General features: G+C 33.0%; 1 protein-coding gene and 1 long non-coding RNA gene across 2 annotated transcripts; one reads left to right on the top strand and one right to left on the bottom strand.

Moving 5' to 3' along the window:
- Nucleotides 1–15943: 15943 nt before the first annotated feature.
- On the bottom strand, nt 15944–19089 carry LOC112791477 (BTB/POZ domain-containing protein At1g55760). Its single transcript, XM_025834332.3, has 5 exons — nt 18937–19089; nt 17947–18460; nt 17706–17851; nt 17045–17163; nt 15944–16792 (listed from the first exon to the last, which is right to left on the bottom strand). Exons 2-5 carry the CDS (start codon nt 18063–18065, stop codon nt 16190–16192), a joined length of 987 nt encoding a protein of 328 aa, XP_025690117.1. The 5' UTR covers nt 18066–18460; nt 18937–19089; the 3' UTR covers nt 15944–16189.
- Nucleotides 16685–17550, top strand: LOC140184484 (uncharacterized). The gene is made up of 2 exons (XR_011881440.1): nt 16685–16824; nt 17036–17550. It is a non-coding gene; the product is annotated as an uncharacterized lncRNA (long non-coding RNA).

Raw genomic sequence — 19089 nt, 5'->3', positions numbered from 1 at the left:
CTTTTTCGAATTAAATATATAGTATTTTCAGCATTTCTTGACATATTGAAAAAACTGAGCCGAATTTAAAGATTTTTCTGAAACAACATCATGAAATTCAACGATGATAAAAAAAAATAAAAAATCTAACCATCAATAATGTAAGAGTTGAAAATTTCCTGTCCATGCCCCCTAGTCTATTTTGTCTTGCAATTAGAAGTTTACAAAAGACTAGGGTTTATATACATGTTTAATTTTTTAAATATTATTATATACAATATGATTCTAGAATTAAGATATTCCAGCTCTCTTAGTATGTGTTTTCTCCTTACACTAAAGAGTTATAAGATACAAATACAAATAAATCAAAATTTCATTGCTGCGAAGTGTTGTTATAAAGTTTATTATTTTAGTTGAACTTAATTGCCTTATGAATATGACAAATTTTAGAAAAATAATTTAGAGTTAACTATTAATTTGGTATTTAAAAAATTTAACTGCTGATAAATTTTTTTTTAAAAGATGTTGTCGATAAAATAGACTTTGGAAGATTTGAAAATGTAATATATAACAATAATCAATAAATATAATATTTTTTGTGAGTAACAAATTAAAAAAACTTGCGTATTTAGTAAACAACTTATTCATTTGATCTGAATTTTTGTGACAATTTTCGAATAAATATTTAAAAAATATACAAAAAAATTCGGAACAAAATTTGATCTCTAGATTTTTTTATTTTTCAAAATAAATATAGTCATTCATAATTACAAAATTTTTAAAAAATTCATTAAACATAAAATTACCAAATTTTAAAAATAAAAAGATCTTATTTTTTTATAAAGTATTTTTTTTAGAATATATTTAATATCTATATTTTTTGTCGCGTTTTTAAATCTTTCGAAAACTTATTTGTTAGCATTTTTTAAGGTTATTTTTATTAGCGATATAAATTTTCAGGATACTATTTTATATGATACATTAGTTGTTAGGTGGTGTTGAATATTACATATAACCTACAAGAAAATGAAGAGTTACATGTAAGATTAAACATAAAAACATGTCATTTTATGTGATTCAATTTATTTTTAGAGTGAACTATCAATTCTACTGTCCCCAAATTATTAGGACACTAACAAAAATAACTTTTACTTTTGTTAACAACAAAAAGATTTTACTACATAAGAATGAACTCATATATATATATATATGTGCACAAATATATATATATATATATATATATTTTGTGCACCGAGATGATATGAGAATTATTATTTGGTTTAATTATTCTATTGGTCCTTATAATTTTATTGAATTTTCAATTAGTTCCTTATATTTTTTTTCTTTTCAATTGAGTCCTTATATGATATCAGATTTTGTAATTAAATCCTTGCCATGACAAAGACGCTGGAAGTAACGAAATATTATGTTAAATAAAATGAATATGCCTAATATTTAACTAAATACTATGTATAATTTAACAGAATATTCTGTTAATTTAACGTTTTTATCACGGTAAGAACTTAGTTATAAAATATGATATAGTATAAGAACTTACACAACAAAAAAGACGCTAAAAACCGTCAAATCTAGCATCGACGGTTACTGGTGGAATTAGCGACGGATTTTGTGTTGGGTACAAAGTAGTTTAGATTTTTCAAAAATGTTTACCGTCAAATTCTACATTCTGAGAATAAATTCAACATTGATTAAGGACGCGAAATATAATTTTGTTGGTGCCACAGTTACTGGCCAATTTACTATCGATTTTAGCCTATAGTAAATCGATTTATCTATTATTGTTCCATTTAATCTCTTTCTTCACTAACATAAAGGATATACTAGAATACTAAATATTGGAATCATGCAGTGATTTTGGACATCAAAGTGCGCTTTCCCCTTATTCTAAGTGAAGGATGTAAGCACAAGATCTCATACTTAAAAATCACATTCATTTGTTTACTCTTAGGGTTGTGTGGTTCGTAGAATATTTTCACATTCTTGGGAAACTTACACTAAAAATACATTCTCATCTAAGAAAATGCAAACTCGCAAAACACACACAAGCTTCACAATGACTTATATTATATGTTTCACCTTAAAGAAAGTACTAACAAAAATTAGAAACGCATTCCGCGATGCAAAGTTCCTTCTTTATCGGCTCAAGCGCATACCGTATCTTACATTCCTTGATGCACTGAAACAGGTTATGTGCAATATGATAGGATGGAGTCCAAGGTTGTTCACTAATATTTTTTGAAATTCAGCAATGGCGGAATAAATAACTACTTGAATAATAATCAATGTTGCAATTGCAAGTGCTACACCATTCCTAGCCATGGATCTCTATTTCTTTTTGTCATGTAATTACAAGTTTGTAACAAAACATGTTTTATACAACCTTATTAGAGCCTTCCTTAATATTATTATATGCAACACAATTCTCGGACGACTTATTAGGATATTCCATTTTTAGTTCGTATCCCTACATTACACTAAGAGCTACTTATTATCAACGTAATCAAAAGAATTTCAATTTAGCAAAGTGTTGCTTAGAATAGCTTCTTATCTTGTTAAAATTTGACTGCCTCTTGAGCTTAACATATTAGAATGTTAATACTATTTGATTTTGTATAAAATCCTTATATAATATATTTGTCGTTAGATGATGTTCAAAATAAAATATAGCCAATAAAAAATAGGAAAAGCTGCCTAACTATTAAAGCATAATATGGATGTGTTTTTCCATGTGTAATAATACCGGGGGAAGAAAAGGAATGTTCTAATTATTTATAAAAATTAACATTGATACAGTATTAACGAAAGTTACTTGTAATTAGGATAAAGCATATGTTTTGTTTGAAGTTTATAAAAAATTTAAAAAATATTTTTAATTTTTATTTTATTTTAATTTTATATCAAAAATTTTTAATTTGTATTATTAAATCTATCACTAACAATAAAATTTTTAAGAAGTTTAGGATCAAAATTAGAAATTAGTGCCAAAAATGGTGTCTGACTTATTTATGTTAAATGTTGTCTTTATGAAATTATTGTGAAATCAAAATTAAAATTGGTTGAGATAAATTTAAAATAAAATAAAATTTAAAGATATTTTTAAAATTTTTAATAAATAATAAAGACAAAAAATATATCTTATATATACTATTTACTTCTTTTTTCCTTAATAATTTATTGATCTCTTGACAAATATTCATAAAAGTTATACCAAAAACTCAAAATAATTTCCAATAAATTAGATATTTAATTAGGGCTACATATGAATTGGATAATATCCGCATATTCATGGTAATTATCCGCATTCGATCTGAATTTTGCAGATATTATTCAATCTGCAGAGCCATCGGATCAGCTCAGTTTCAATTCGCACTATGGTAGGATCGGATTGCAGATTTGGCAGTGATATTCGTGGATCCAATCCACAGATCCACACATCCGCACGTCTCATATAAATAGCATAATTTATGATATCTTGTTATTAATTTTTTATGAAATATATTATTAAAAAATGTTAGGTACACATAAAAGAGGTACAAAGATACATGAAATTATGATTAAAGATCTGATTTTTATTTAATTTTTATCTGGTGTATAATTATGACCCCAATATGTATAGATTTTATTAGATTTAGGGTCGTGTTAGAATTTAAAAAATAAATCCGATATATATTTAGTCTCAGACAAATCCAATTTTAATTTATTCTATCTATATACACTCCTAGTTTAGACTATAAGAAGGTGATCCTAAGTACACAATATAAGACTGCCATAATATTAACTAACCAAAAATAATATTTGTAATTAAATTCATCAATTAATTAAGCATTTCAAATCGTATTTTATCCATTTTTCATTATGTGCTTCCAGTTCTAGTTTTCTGTAAAAAAATTTGCTATTATCAATAGTTTTACTGATGGCGGAAGTGTTGGTATAATTTTTTACTATTGGTCAAGACGTTGGTAAATATAACCGTTCATTCTTCGATAATCTTTTACCAATATTACTGACATTTACGATTGTAAATATAGCTATTTAACATTATCGATGAACCTTCTTCTTTCTTTTTTTTTCTGAAAATAGAAAATAGAAAGAAAAAAGGAAGTAAGAACAATAAAGAAAAATACGGATGAAAAAAAAACCAATAATATAAAGGAAAAAAAAACAAGAAAAAGGAAAATGTAACACCAACAAAAGAAGATGATGAAAAAACTTGAGATTGATTGAAGTGCTTGATTTATGTGCACTCTCCTTTTCATGATCACCCTTGTCCTAACTTCTATTTTCTCTTTCAGCCACCTCATAATATACCACCTCATAATATACTACTCAATTTGAAAATCATATACAAATCATAGCGAGCAAAATATATCATATCACTATGCAATATATGTTTTTAATTTGTGTCTTCATCAGTTGAAATGATGCTAATTATATTAAATATATAAAAAAGAGTTAAAAAGAACACAATTCGTTATATTGTTGTAACATAATTATGTTGCAACTGTAGATATAATTTCATTCCATGAACATAACCATTAAGATATCAAATTCAGCAAGACTGATTCCATTATTGTAACTATATAATCTTCAAATCTAGTTTATACTTTATAGGATACTCAGCTTAGCAACTAGAGCTATTATACCAAAATATTTAGTTTATTTTATTAAGAACATGAATAAAAATGCATAAGGTTTGCCATAAAAGTGTCTTACATGAGTATGCATCTCCAATATATCAATGAGCATGCATAAAAAGATTAGTTACAGAAGCTGTTAACACTGATCATAAATCAATTTAAGAACAAATCATCCAAAGTTTTCCTTCAAAAAAATCTAGAATTATCATAACAAATCACCCAACAACTGGAACTAGACACTTTCTTTAGCTATTTGAAGTCAGTGTCATAATACTACTTTCTAATACGCATCAAGATTCTCAACTCAACACTACAACACACCTAATATCAGTACAATTTTGTGTATGATTTTCCAGTTGTCTTATCACAATTCACGACATCAAATAAACAATATAATGGAATTCAAAAGTTTATTCAGAATAGAACAAAACTGAATAAACACTAATTAATGATTTCATTTTCAAGCAGCTGAACACACACACACAAAATCATAAGAACCAAAATTGAAGGCATGCACAAACCAGAGTACGCAAAACGTAAGATGAAACAAATTCATAGAGTAGCACTGTTGCAGACACATGCCATTATAATAGCCCTGTTCTTGAGAACACCCCTATCAAATCAAACAATGCAAGCTGATAAGCAAAAAGTTAATCAAATCGGAACCCTCTCAAATTTTAGTACCAAATGAAGGTGAATACATACCTTCTCGACGACGATGAGCGAAGAGAGGATGAACACGGTTCTTCCTGATGGTGAGTTCGAAGTGACAGCCAGAGCAGAAGGATGAAGAGGAGCGACGATTCTCCAATAGCGAAGTGGTGTGCGTGAGTAGTGAGTGGGGAGTGGGGAGCAGGGAAGAGGGGCGACGGTGACGGCGTGAGGGTGATGAGTGACGGCGTGGGGAAGAGGGGAAAAGGATGATGAGTGACGGCGTGAGGGTGACCTTTCTCTGATTTTCAGTGAAGCTCAATGGCGCGCGAAGGGAGAAAGGAAGCCAGTCACGTTTAAGTGTTGGTGAAAAGAGGATAAAAATTTACTAAAGTATTTGTTTATATTTGGTTTTAGATACATTAGGCAACACTTTTAAAGTGCATCTGAAGTATGACAAATAGGCTACCTTTCAAAAGCGCTCTCTTTGGTAGAAAAAGTGAACCCATATAGCTCTTAAGCTAAGGCTACGCTTTATAAGTGATATTTATAATATCTAAGGAGACACTTTTCAAGTGATGCCACAAATGTGTTTCTTATTCTCCTACAAAAAGTAAACACGGAGAAAAGCGTAGCCTATTCTAGTAATAGGCTACGCTTTTCAAATGTAGCTTAAAAAAAGTGTGGTTGAATGGATATTTTTCTTGTAGTGATTTGACTAAATAATTAGGAGATACTTCTAATACCACAATTTCCTTAAATTTCTCTTTTACAATTGTGTTTTGTTTCACGAATTTAATTTTAATGCATTGAATCGTGCACCATCTTACAATAACATTTATTCGTTTGAATAATTATTTATGTGATCAATATAAAAAATAAAAACTTTAAATATTTTACTCTTTATGACTTACTGATCTCTCAACTCATACAGTAGTGGAAAAATTATTACATCAGATATTCATATAAGGTGATGCAAACTCACAAAACTCAGAAGATTCACAATGACTTATATTATTATATGTTTCACCTTGAAGAAAGTACATACTAACCAAACATAGAAATGCATTGCTGAATGCAAAGTGCCTGAACTATCGGCTCAAGCGCATACAGCATCTCACATTCCTTGATGCACTGAAAAAGGTTACTACGTGCAATATAATAGGATGGAGTCCAAGGTTGTTCACTAATATTGTTTTGAAATTCAGCAATGGCGGAATAAGTAACTACTTGAATAATCAATGTTGCAATTGCAAGTGCTGCACCATTCCTAGCCATGGATCTCTATGTCTTTTTGTCATGTAATTAGAAGTTTGTGACAAAACATGTTTTATACAACCTTAGATCCTTCCTTAATATTATTATATGCAACATAATTCTCGGACGAGTTATTAGAATATTCCATTTTTAGTTCGTATCCCTACATTACACTAAGAGCTACTTATTATCAACGTAATAAAAAGAATTTCAATTTAGCAAAGTGTTGCTTAGAATAGCTTCTTATCTTGTTAAAATTTGACTGCCTCTTGAGCTTAACATATTAGAATGTTAATACTATTTGATTTTGTATAAAATCCTTATATAATATATTTGTCGTTAGATGATGTTCAAAATAAAATATAGCCTATAAAAAATGGGAAAAGCTGCCTAACTAATAAAACTATTAAAGCACAATATGGATGTATTTTTTCCATGTGTAATGATACCGGCCGGGGGAAGAAAAGGAATGGTCTAATTATTTATAAAAATTAACATTGATTCAAAAAACAAAAGTTACTTATAATTAGGGTAAAGTTATAATAAGTTATAATTCAGTATTAACAAAAGTTACTTGTCAATAAGTTATAATTCAAATGACATAGTCTCTCCATATTTATTTAAGAGGTTGCGAATTCGAATTTTTTTATTTTTGGTAAAAAAAAAAACAAAAGTTACTTATAATTAGGGTAAAGCATATATTTTGTTTGAAGTTTATAAAAAAATTTTAAAATATTTTTAATTTTTATTTTGTTTTAATTTTATTTAAAAAAATTAATTCATATCAAATATATCACTGACAGCTAAATTTTTAAAACATTTAGTACCGAAACTAAAAGCCAGTGCCAAAAACGGTGTTTGGCTTATATATGTTGAATGCTGTCTTTGTGAAGTTATTATGAAATCAAAACTAAACTTTTTTAAAATAAAATTAAAATAAAATAAAATTTAAAGATATTTTAAAAATTTTTAATAAATTTTAAAAATAAAAAATATACTTTATTTTATATATACTATTTATTTTTTTTTCCTTAATAATTTATTGTTCTCTTGACACATATTCATAAAAATTATACCAGAGAAACTCAAAATAATTTGCAATAAATTAGATACTTAATTACTATATGTCTAAGGTACTAGCTATACATGCATATGGCATTCCTAATACCTTTTTTTTTTATTGAGCGAGACAACTCATTACCTAGTCTTAAGAGAGGGAAGTGAAGGGGGTATAGTGGATTAGTGGTCAAGAAATGTCTCAACAAACCAACGGTTTAAACTATACATGCATGATATAGTCACCAAAAAAAAGGTAATACTAGCTAATTAATAACTTTTTTGAATAATATGAATAATCACCAATTAAATTAAAATATATTACATCTCTAAATTATTCATCTAAATTTTAATATTAGCATAACCATCCGAACACTTAATAAAATGAATATTCGATATATCTATTGTTCATATTGTTTAATATTTTTATTGTTTACCAATATTTTTTCATTATTTAATGATGTCACCACAAAAAATTAGAATCAATAAAAATATTAGCAAAATATTAGTGTTATTGGTGATGACAATAATAATGATGGAGGAGGAAGAAGAAATAGAAATAAAAAATCAAAGAATTTCAAATAAAAAAAAGAAGAGGAGGAGATGGATGTGGTGGTGGTATAGTGGTGGTGATGATGATATATATTGAAAAAAAGATGAAAAAAAGAGAAAGTGTTACGGCCTGGCCCAAAAAGGGACTTGGGCCGACCCGACCCACCTACCACCCGACCTGAACGATCGGGTAATGCGCCCGTATTAGACCCGCACACGCGTCCGGGACAGCTGGCCACCACAGCTGTACAGGGAAGCTCCGAAGAAGGTGGGTTCTGCCCTCGTGGGACCCACATCTGACATAGTATATAAGGGGAGGGTCCTACCCCTCCCCCAAGGTACGTCACAGATTCTACCTAACCCATTTCTCACCTGCACACTAACTGACTAGAGTGTAGGAGTGTCTTTGCAGGTGACACCCCCTCCTTCCACAACGAAAGCTCGGCAGCTCGGCAGACCGGACCCAAGCGCGATCGTGATCGAAGCGTCCCCAGTCCTACATATTCCACTCGAACCGTTCGGTAATCGCACAACTGAACATTGGCGCCGTCTGTGGGGACGCCTAAATGGACGTCGTGCTGGGCGCCGGAGACCAAAGCCGAGGAGCCGGAGCAGAGGGGGCAGCCTCCGTCGCCTCGCCAAGAGGACGGCGAAGGTCCCCCCGTCAACGCACTGAACCACACACAAGGACGCGACCCTTCGGAGGAACTGGCGGCGACAGCGCCAGAATAATGCAGGAGCTACGTCACAGGGTCCAGAACCTGGAACGGCAGCTAGCCGACCAGGAGCACGACCGACGAACCACCGATCCTAGCTACTCCCCATCTTCTGAAAGCCAAGAGAGAGACTGTTACGGACTGGCCCAAAAAGGGACTTGGGCCGACCCGACCCACCTACCACCTGACCTGAACGGTCGGGTAATGCGCCCGTATTAGACCCGCACACGCGTCCGGGATAGCTGGCTACCACAGCCGTGTAGGGAAGCTTCGAAGAAGGTGGGTTCTGCCCTCGTGGGACCCACATCTGACATAATATATAAGGGGAGGGTCCTACCCCTCCCCCAAGGTACGTCACAGATTCTACCTAACCCATTTCTCACCTGCACACTAACTGACTAGAGCGTCGGAGTGTCTTTGCAGGTGACACCCCTTCCTTCCACAACGAAAGCTCGGCAGCTCGGCAGACCGGACCCAACGCGATCGTGATCGAAGCGTCCCCAGTCCTACATATTCCACTCGAACCGTCCGGTAATCGCACAACCGAACATTGGTGCCGTCTGTGGGGATGCCTAAATGGACGTCGTGTTGGGCGCCGGAGACCAAGGCCGAGGAGCCGGAGCAGAGGAGGCAGCCTCCGTCGCCTCGCCAAGAGGACGGCGAAGGTCCCCCCGTCAACGCACTGAACCACACACAAGGACGCAACCCTTCGGAGGAACTGGCGGTGACAGCGCCAGAATAATGCAGGAGCTACGTCACAGGGTCCAGAACCTGGAACGGCAGCTAGCCGACCAGGAGCACGACCGACGAACCACCGATCCTAGCTACTCCCCATCTCCTGAAAGTCGAGAGAGAGACTCCCACCGAAGTCGTCTACGACACGCCTCCGCATCCCGAACGGAAGCGGAGAGCACTCGAGAAGAGTCACCCGTCCCGAGAAGACGAAATGACACAATAATCTACTCCCGAGGCAAAGAAACGCGCTACACAGGGCGAGATCGCGAAGACGGGGAAGAGAGGTCCGAGAGGACACGGCGACCCGTGATAATGGGCGCCACCCCATTCCATCGATCCATCCTCGAAGTCCGGTTGCCGAAGTATTTCGACAAACCAACGGACATGAGGTACGATGGAAACCAAGACCCTTTGGAACACCTCACAGCCTTCGAAGCAAGGATGAATCTGGAGGGAGTAGGGGACGAGGTGAGGTGCCGAGCCTTCCCGGTGACGCTGGCAGGACCCGCGATCAGATGGTTTAACGGCCTCCCGCAGGGGTCCATCTATGGGTTTTCGGACATCAGCCGTGCCTTCCTAGCCCAATTTACAACACGAATAGCAAAGGCAAAGCACCCGATCAACCTTCTGGGGATAACCCAGAGACAGGGAGAGCCGACCAGAAAATACATGGACCAGTTCAACGACGAATGCTTGGAAATTGACGGCCTAACCGATTCGGTGGCCAGCCTTTGTCTGACGAACGGCCTCCTCAACAAGAACTTTCGAAAGCACCTTACCACGAAACCAGTTTGGACGATGCACGAGATCCAAACGGTAGCCAAGGAGTACATAAATGACGAGGAAGTCAGCCAAGTCGTGGCTGCCAATAAATGGCACTCCGACTACAACCAACCTAGGCAACAAGGTAATGGAGAAAGACAAAAAGAACAAGCCAGGGAAGGAGCGCCGAGCAAGGCACCCAGCCATTCCCCCAGGTTGGGAAATTCACCAACTACACTCCGCTCACTCTTCCCATCATGGAAGTTTATCAGCAAATTGCCGAGAAAGGAATCCTGCCGAAGCCCCGACCACTCAAGGACCGTACGGGGGGAAACAAGAACTTCTATTGTGACTGTCACAAGGGCTATGGTCACCAGAAAAAGAGGAAGAAGAAGAAAACGAAGCTTTATTTAGCGTAAACTAAATGACTTAATTGCTTAGTTGCATAAATTACTTAGATGTGTAATAAAACTTTAAATTAAAATAATAAAATATATATTTTATAAAAATTACCAAATTAATAATAATAAGCTCATTATTTTACTATTTTATTAAATTTTTCATTTTAGAAGATTCAAATGTTTTATTTCTATTCTCGCAACAGCAATAAGTACAAAATAATAGACCCTCTAGCACTTCGTCTCCTTCAAAATCACATTTTTTCTGCCGCTGCCAGACAGTCCATAACGCATTAAGAGTTTAAGACATTTATTAACGCATTTCTCCCTCTTTCTCGAATTAAATATATAGTATTTCCAACACTTCTTGACACATTGAAAAAGCTGAGCCGAATTTGAAGGTTTTTCTGAAACAACATCTTGATATTCAGCGATGATAGAAAAAATAAAAAATCCAACCATCAATAATGTAAGAGTTGAACAAATCCTGTCCATGGCCCCCTAGTCTATTTTGTCTTGCAATTAGAAGTTTACAAAAGACTAGCGTTTATATACATGTTTAATTTTTTAAATATTATTATATGCAATATGATTCTAGAATAGTATGTGTTCTCCCCTTACACTAAAGAGTTACAAGATACAAATACAAATAAATCAAAATTTCATTGCTGCGAAGTGTTGTTATAAAGTTTATTATTTTGTTTGAACTTAATTGCCTCATGAATATGACAAATTTTAGAAAAATAATACTAATAATTCGGTATTTAAAAAATTTAACTGTAGATAAAAAATCCTTAAAAAATGTTGTCGACAAAATGGACTTTAAAAGATTTGAAAATGTAATAAAAATAATTAATAAATATTATTTTTTTGTGAGTAACAAAAAAACTTGTATATTTAATTAACATATTCATTTGATCTGAATTTTTGTGACAATATTTAAATAAATATTTAAAAAATACATAAAATTTAGAACAAAATTTGATCTCTAGATTTTTTTTATTTTCCAAAAAAATATAGTAATTTATAATTACAAAATTTTTAAAAAATTTATTTGACATAAAATTAGTAAATTTTAAGGATGAAAAGATCTTATTTTCTATAAAGTATTTGTTTAGAATATATTTAATATTTATATTTTTTGTCGCATTTTTAAATCTTTTAAAAACTTATTTGTTGTTAGCATTTTTTAAGGTTAAGAACATATATATATATATATATATATATATATATATATATATATATATATATATATATATATATGTATATGTTTAGATTATATTTGCCGAGATGATCTGTATGGAAATTATTATTCAGTTTAATTATTCTCTCGGTCCTTATAGTTTTATTGAGTTTTTAATTAGGTCTTTATACTTTTTTTTTCGATTGAGTCTCTATACGATATCAGATTTTGTAATTAAGTTCCTGCCATGATAAAGACGCTGAAATTAACGAAATATTATGTTAAATAAAATGAATATGCTTAACATTTGACTGAGTATTATGTATAGTTTAACAGAATATTTTGTTAATTTCAACATTTTTATCATGGTAAGAACTTAGTTATAAAATCTAATATGGTATAGGGACTTACACTACAAGAAAGACGCTGAGAACCGTCGGATTTAGCATCGACGATTACCGGTGGAGTTAGCGGCGGATTTCGCATTGGATACAAGGTAGCTTAGATTTTTCAAAAATGTTTACCGTCAGATTCTACATTTCGATGATAAATCTGACGTTGATTAGGGGCGTGAAATATGATTTTGTTGGCGCCACAGGTACCGGCGAATTTACTGTCGATTTTAGCCGACAGTAAATCGATTTAATGAAATGCTGCGTTTCACCAATTTACCGTTGGAATAATCTGACAGTAAACTAGTTTAAAATTCAAATATGAACCCCTCCTCTCTCACTTGTCCGAGTTCTCTCTCTCTCTCTCTCCTCTCGTGCTCCGCCATCGAAGGAGGTGTTGTTAGCGTTGCCGTCACCTGCCGAAGCCTCTGGTGCCACCGCCACGGGACGTTGTTGCCGTTGGAGTTGTCGATCACTACTGGGGACATTGGGAATGCCGCCGTTGTTCTTGGTAGCCACTGCCGTCGGTGTCGCCGTTACTACTGGTACCATCACTGCTCCAGCATTCTGCAGCCAACATCAAAGGTAAGTTTGGCATAGTTTTTTTAATTTTATTAAGATTTTTATGTGAGTCTAGAGTTTTTTTGGTAAATAGTTTATAAAATTATTGATTAAATTAGTGTAATGAAATTTGTGATTAGGATTTGGTATAATTTTTTTTTATTTTTTAGATTTTTTTGTGACTTTAGATATTTTACTAAATTGTTGACTAAATAATGGTAATGGAATTTGTGGTTAAGGTTTGGTAAATAGTAGAATCTGTCAAAAAAAGAAGGATGACATAGTTGCAGCCGAAGAAGCAGGACCAACAGTAGTCCCAGATGCAGGACCAGTAGTAGTCCTAGATGCAACACTGGCAGTACCAGCCGCACCTGTTGCAGTGCCATCTATGGTGATTCGGACAATTCCATAGTTTTTAACTGTTAATGTAATTATTTCCTCACAGTTTTTAACTGTTAAAACAATTATTTCCTCTTTAAATAGATGATACCAAACTCCGCTCCACTTATTCTTCTTCAAGACAACCAACCTCCAATTCAACCGGCACCTATAAGATCACCACCAATCAAACCTTCAATAGCAAGAGGCCTACCATAAGAAAGAATACCAACAAGCCTCCTCTAACTCTGTTCAACAACATGAGGCCTCCTTCAATAAGCAACCCTCAAGTAGGCCTATTGTTAGCCAGGAGACCATACATGGTGCTAGTGCTAGAACTACTAGTAGATTCATGCAATTTATGTCGACTCTAAGACTTGGACCACCAACAACTAGACTCCAATTTTCAACACTACATTCCACTTCCATTCCAATTCAACGTCAACTTAGGAAAAGAAGATGCCCAAATCAAACCTTGATTCTACATTTTAAATGGAGGGAATACTCGACACAAAGATGTAAATGACGACGGAAACGGGAACGTATAAGCTCTGAATACATGAAATAGAGAACTTCCGCGACGACAACTAAACCGGCAACGCTCACAAATGATGAATGCCGGTGAAGAGTGACAATATTCGTTGGGTTAGAGGAGAACTGACCACCATTGATGAAGAACTTTTACTCTGTGCGCGAAACCCATTGTGTTTCAATTTGGTACTAAGAGACTCTGATGAGTGATTTGTTTATTATTAAATTAAAATAAAATAATAATACTTTGGATAATAATAAGAAATCAAACTAACGGCAAATTTGAAAAATTGATATTTAGTTAGAAATATCAAACAGGATAAATTTTATGATTACAAAGTTAATTTATATTACTCATGGTAAATATTATCAGCTCTTCGATATTTCATGGTTAGAAATAGCTATTTACTTTTTATTTTATCTATTTAACTATTTCATATTCATCTTTATAAATTTTGTGTGTTTATTTTCACAAATTTTTTGGTTTCTACTTTTCAAAAATAAAACACATAAATTTTTTAATATAGAAATTTGTGGATGAAAAAAATAGAAATTCTATGTTTTTTTTTTAAAAAAACACAAATTTTAAAAGAAGAAAAGAGTAAAAAGACAAAAAAATATATTTCTAATTTTATTAAAATATAATTCCATATTTAGTTAAAAAAAAGGACTTATTCAGTTAGTAGTTAGTACTATTTTAGGACCTCCATGTTATATCAGTTATATTTATTTATTTAATTATTTTCTGGGGATAAGATTATTAATGTCGGGAAAAGAAGCCGCGCGTGTATGTGTGTATATAACTACATATAATATCAGCAGCGGTAAATAGAAGATTCTCTTAATATTCCATATTCTGCCCCAAGCACCTACCATAAAGCATAATGCATGTCATTTCTTGATATGTTTTTGCAAGCCACCTACTTCTGATCAAGACTTAACATGAGGACTTTCTATTAAAGGTGCGTCGTTCATCAACCTTCTAGCTGTTAATCTATCTTCATAAATTCCATTATGTTTATGATCAATGAGTTTGTTATTCATATTCAACTTCTATAGAATTTTTATTCTTTTTTTTTTTTGTTTTTCACGGTATCCCCCAACTCGGAGGACCAAGAACTAATCCGCCGCGGTACTGAACTCCATTTAAGGGTTTGCCGTTGGCCAATGGGTTACTGCATACATAAGGCGGGATTCGAACCCCTGACACTTGTTTAAGCGGACTAGTGAGCTAACCACTAGACCAACCCAACTTGGTTAGAACTTTTATGCTTGATTAGACTTCAATTAACTCAAGAAGTTAACTTAGAAAGGATTACTCCTCTCATGTTCAAGACTTGGATTTTTGGAGTTTGAAATTTGTAGTATGAATATTTAGGGACGGCCCAAAACAACGAAAAGAAAATTAGAAGCTAGTGTGTCTAATTCAACTTAAAAATTAGCTCAGCTAAGGTTTTAGTTCAAGTGATAAACTAATATTTTTGTCCATAATAACATTACAAAAATATAAATTTTTTAAAATTACTTTGATTTATTCTGACATTATAAATTATATTACAAAAGATTTCTTTGAAAAAATAGGGAACTCTTTTTATAATAAATTTTCTTTGAAAAAATCTCCCACAAATGGTATATTTTACTCGAATTTAATTTTAATATATTATCAATATGAGGTAGTTTTACACGTACATCCAATTACGTAATACCACATCAATAAAAATAATTATCTAAAAAAAACGAATATATTTACACAATTGTGTAAAATGTTTAAGTACTTCAAAATCAAACTCTATTTTACTTGAACTAATTTCAATTCAGAATATAAATGATGAAAATAAAAATGACTTTGTTAACCAATACACAAGAATAAGGTTTTTATAACGAAAGCCTTTCATTTTCTAATATTGGTTGCTCAAAAACCTTACTTTTATTCAGAAGTTTTCATTTTGAAAAATCTTAACAAGTGCTCTTAATAAAATCCAATGGAAAAAAAAATCCACTTCTTCAGTTCTTCTCATGATGCTACTTGTATTAATAATATGTACACAAGTTCTGCTTTCTTGTATCTATTAACCATAATCAATACATTTTCACCTTCATACCAAACTCAGAAACTCAAAACAACAATATCAAGTATCATCAAACAATCTGAATTCATGAAGGTATGTATTTTTTATACAATGTACAATTTTTTCTCATAGTTTATCTATGAAGAACAAGATATATTTACAAGAAAAGGGAAAAAAAATCATCCTCTGAGCTAAAGAATTATATTAATCAATTCAAATCTTGCGGAACAAATTCAAACAATCTACTTTTGCGCATATGTTAAATAACAATCAAGTCTTCATGTCCTTTGAAAAATGGAAGGATCATTTCTTCAGAATCCTTTCCATGCATCAAGAACTTCATGGAAGACTTCAGCAATCAAATCCCTATCTGCATTTTGCATGAAGCAATTGAAATCATCGCGAATTTCGAATACCTTACCAAATTTCACAAGATATCTAATACAGCTCATCTTCAGTTTCATCAGCCGATACAGCGACGCATTCTGGAGCCTCTCGAGGACATTTTTCGTGTCAATGTCTTCTAGAAGACTCTCATGACATGCCTCTCTCAAGTCAGATATGTCATATTTATCAGCAGCATGTAGAAGGGCTAATCTATGCATCAAAAACTCGTCGTTCTTAATGATCCCATAGAGATAATTTAGAAGTGCCTGGCAAGCTTCAATCGACATGTCTTGGATGTTGACAGTTGACAGCTCTTTCTCCTTGAGATCGTGCGAAAACATGCTGCGAAACACAGGCGACCGGGCAGCCAGAACTGCCCTGTGAGCTCCTATGCTTCCGTCCGAAGCATTGATGGTTATGTCTGTGTGAATCCCTTCTGTTAGCATTTTACCCAGAGTCTCAAGCGCCGTCGCATTTGATCTTTGCTGAGTAAAACCGGCAGCCCAAATAGAACAAGGTTCCTCACCCTGGATTCAATAAGAATGATGCAGGTAATAAGGTAAAATATGATTTGAAATTGAAATTATACTGTTAAATTAACACTGTTTATACTAACATGTAGACTACTTAGTATACTACTCTCAAATTGGTAACTATCACTTAGTATACTAACATGGTACGTCTTTAGGTACAAAATTTGTATCCAAATACATTACTATAAGGCCATGTACATTAAAACTAAGTAATTAATACTATGGAGGTAATCACAGGGTACGTACGTTTGGGGATGCAGTCTTCAAATCAAGGAACTCAACGTCGATAATGAATTTCCCAGTTAGTGGAACCTCAATTGCCCAAACAAAGTCCTCGTTGCTCTTTATCAGCTTATCTCTTATCTCTGCATCATGGTGAAAAATCAGTCAATTTTAGATGCAAAATAAACACATTAATTTTTGTTATATATATATATATATATATAAAGCTAAAGTACAACTATTTTGAAAGGGTGGGAGTATTCAAATGTAATCTAAGGTATATATATTTTGGTTTTTCACAGTATTTTTTGTGAAAACTCAGGTGTAGTAGACTTCAAGAGAAGTTGATAGCTGAGAGTCCTAAAATGAAAATTTAGTCAAATTAATCAAATCATTTAACGACTCTTAATTATCAACTTCACGTGAAGTCCACTGACTTGAGTTTCTACTTTTTTTTTTGTGTCTACACACTAAAAACTAATCCATCATAGATCAAAACTTTATCTAAGAGTTTGTTGTTAATGAGCTAACCACTTGAATCTAAGGTATATTATATCATGGAATTTGTAATAAGAACAACTCCATGCAACTACATGAAAGAATCAAATATTGATAATTTTCTACGAAAACAAATAAAATAAAAACTGAATAAACAAAATTACAAAAGAAAAAATATTTGCGTTACCTGGATGAGTGAGGGACTTGCGATCTCCAACAGAACTAACCACCCTAATGATGAAGGACGCAATCGGGGGGTTATCTCGTGTTAGATTCGAAATTTCTGGATACAATTTAACAAACAAAACCCTGTTCTTCTCCACAGACAAATGCCTTCATTTCCATAATTCAACAAAAAAAAAACGGAATCAAAATATTGAAGGCTTTGCGGGCACAAGTAAGTGTAACTAACTCAACTAACTTTTTACCAGTTCCATTTTCCGATCTTGAAAGGATCGGATTTGCGGTAAGTGCAAGAGGCCAAGTTGTCGATTCGCCATTGAGCAAGGCGGGAGGTGGTGTCGACCTTGTAAGCAGAATCGCTCATCCTGTCAGCGAAGGCCAGTGCCGTTGTGATTTCATGGATGCAATCCAAGATTCCTTCCAACAACAACTCTCCGTGCTTTCCCAGGTTGATCAATATTTCTCTTCCTCCTGTAACTGTTATACTCACTCTTCATATGAATCAATCCTTAATCTTTTCTCTTTTCTCTTTTCTTCTTTCTTCCCCTGTTTTTTCTCACTCTCTCTCTCTCTCTTCACTGCTACTTAACAACTACTTTCTTTTTTCTTTTCTTTTTGTTTTTTTTTTTAATTTCTAATGATAAAGAAATGTGAAGGAACAGAAATATAATACTCAATTGGTTTCGGACACGCAAGGATTTTAATTAAGCTGTTGCCTTACTCTTTTTGATATTCTTACATGGTGAGCTTTTTTTTTTCCTGCATTGACAAAAAATAAAAAAATATAAATTAAATGTATATATTTTAGTGGAAAATCAGGTAGAGTCAACTTTACGTGAAGTTGATATTTGAGAGTCGTTAAATGATTTGACTGATTTGACTAAATTTTTATCTAATAGTTCTCAACTATTAATTTCACGTGAAGTCGACTATACCTGAGTTTTTACCATATATTTTTTATAATTGTAAAAAAATGTTTTTTTTTTTATGGTTTACTATTTTCGAATTGAGTTTAGGTGAAGGAATGAAATGAATTAGATGACGGTGAATTTTTTTATAATATATTATTATATAAATAAAAATAAATAGTTCTTGTTACTAGCCACTTGAATTAGTGATCAACAAATAGGTGAATATAATTAAATGAGAATATGAATAAATTCACTTAAAAACACTAGAAATAATGAAATCCTGATGTAAAAAAGAGCAAAAGGTGGGTGATTTTGTTGGCTTACCCAGCAGTTTTGATTGGTATGAGATGGTGATATTTGATGACAGAAAAGTGTCTTGATTGGATTGTTTTGGTTATGGAAAGTCTTATATTTAAGGGCTTATATTATAACATTAATGTGAAAGAAAGCATGGGATATGATGCATACGTGTTGGGT

The sequence above is a fragment of the Arachis hypogaea genome, chromosome 1 (assembly GCF_003086295.3).
Source record: "Arachis hypogaea cultivar Tifrunner chromosome 1, arahy.Tifrunner.gnm2.J5K5, whole genome shotgun sequence".
Taxonomy (NCBI): Eukaryota; Viridiplantae; Streptophyta; class Magnoliopsida; order Fabales; family Fabaceae; genus Arachis; species Arachis hypogaea.
Note: the sequence above shows the minus strand (reverse complement) of the source record. Positions and strands in the feature narration are given on the sequence as shown.

Excerpts from the sequence above, each read along its gene's own strand:
- LOC112791477 (XM_025834332.3), bottom strand. The coding sequence starts at position 18,065 with ATGAGCGATTCTGCTTACAAGGTCGACACCACCTCCCGCCTTGCTCAA. Across the intron at positions 17,164-17,705 it reads CAAGTCCCTCACTCATCCAG|AGATAAGAGATAAGCTGATA; the intron begins GTAACGCAAATA and ends ACCATGATGCAG. Across the intron at positions 16,793-17,044 it reads TGAAGACTGCATCCCCAAAC|GGTGAGGAACCTTGTTCTAT; the intron begins GTACGTACCCTG and ends TATTGAATCCAG.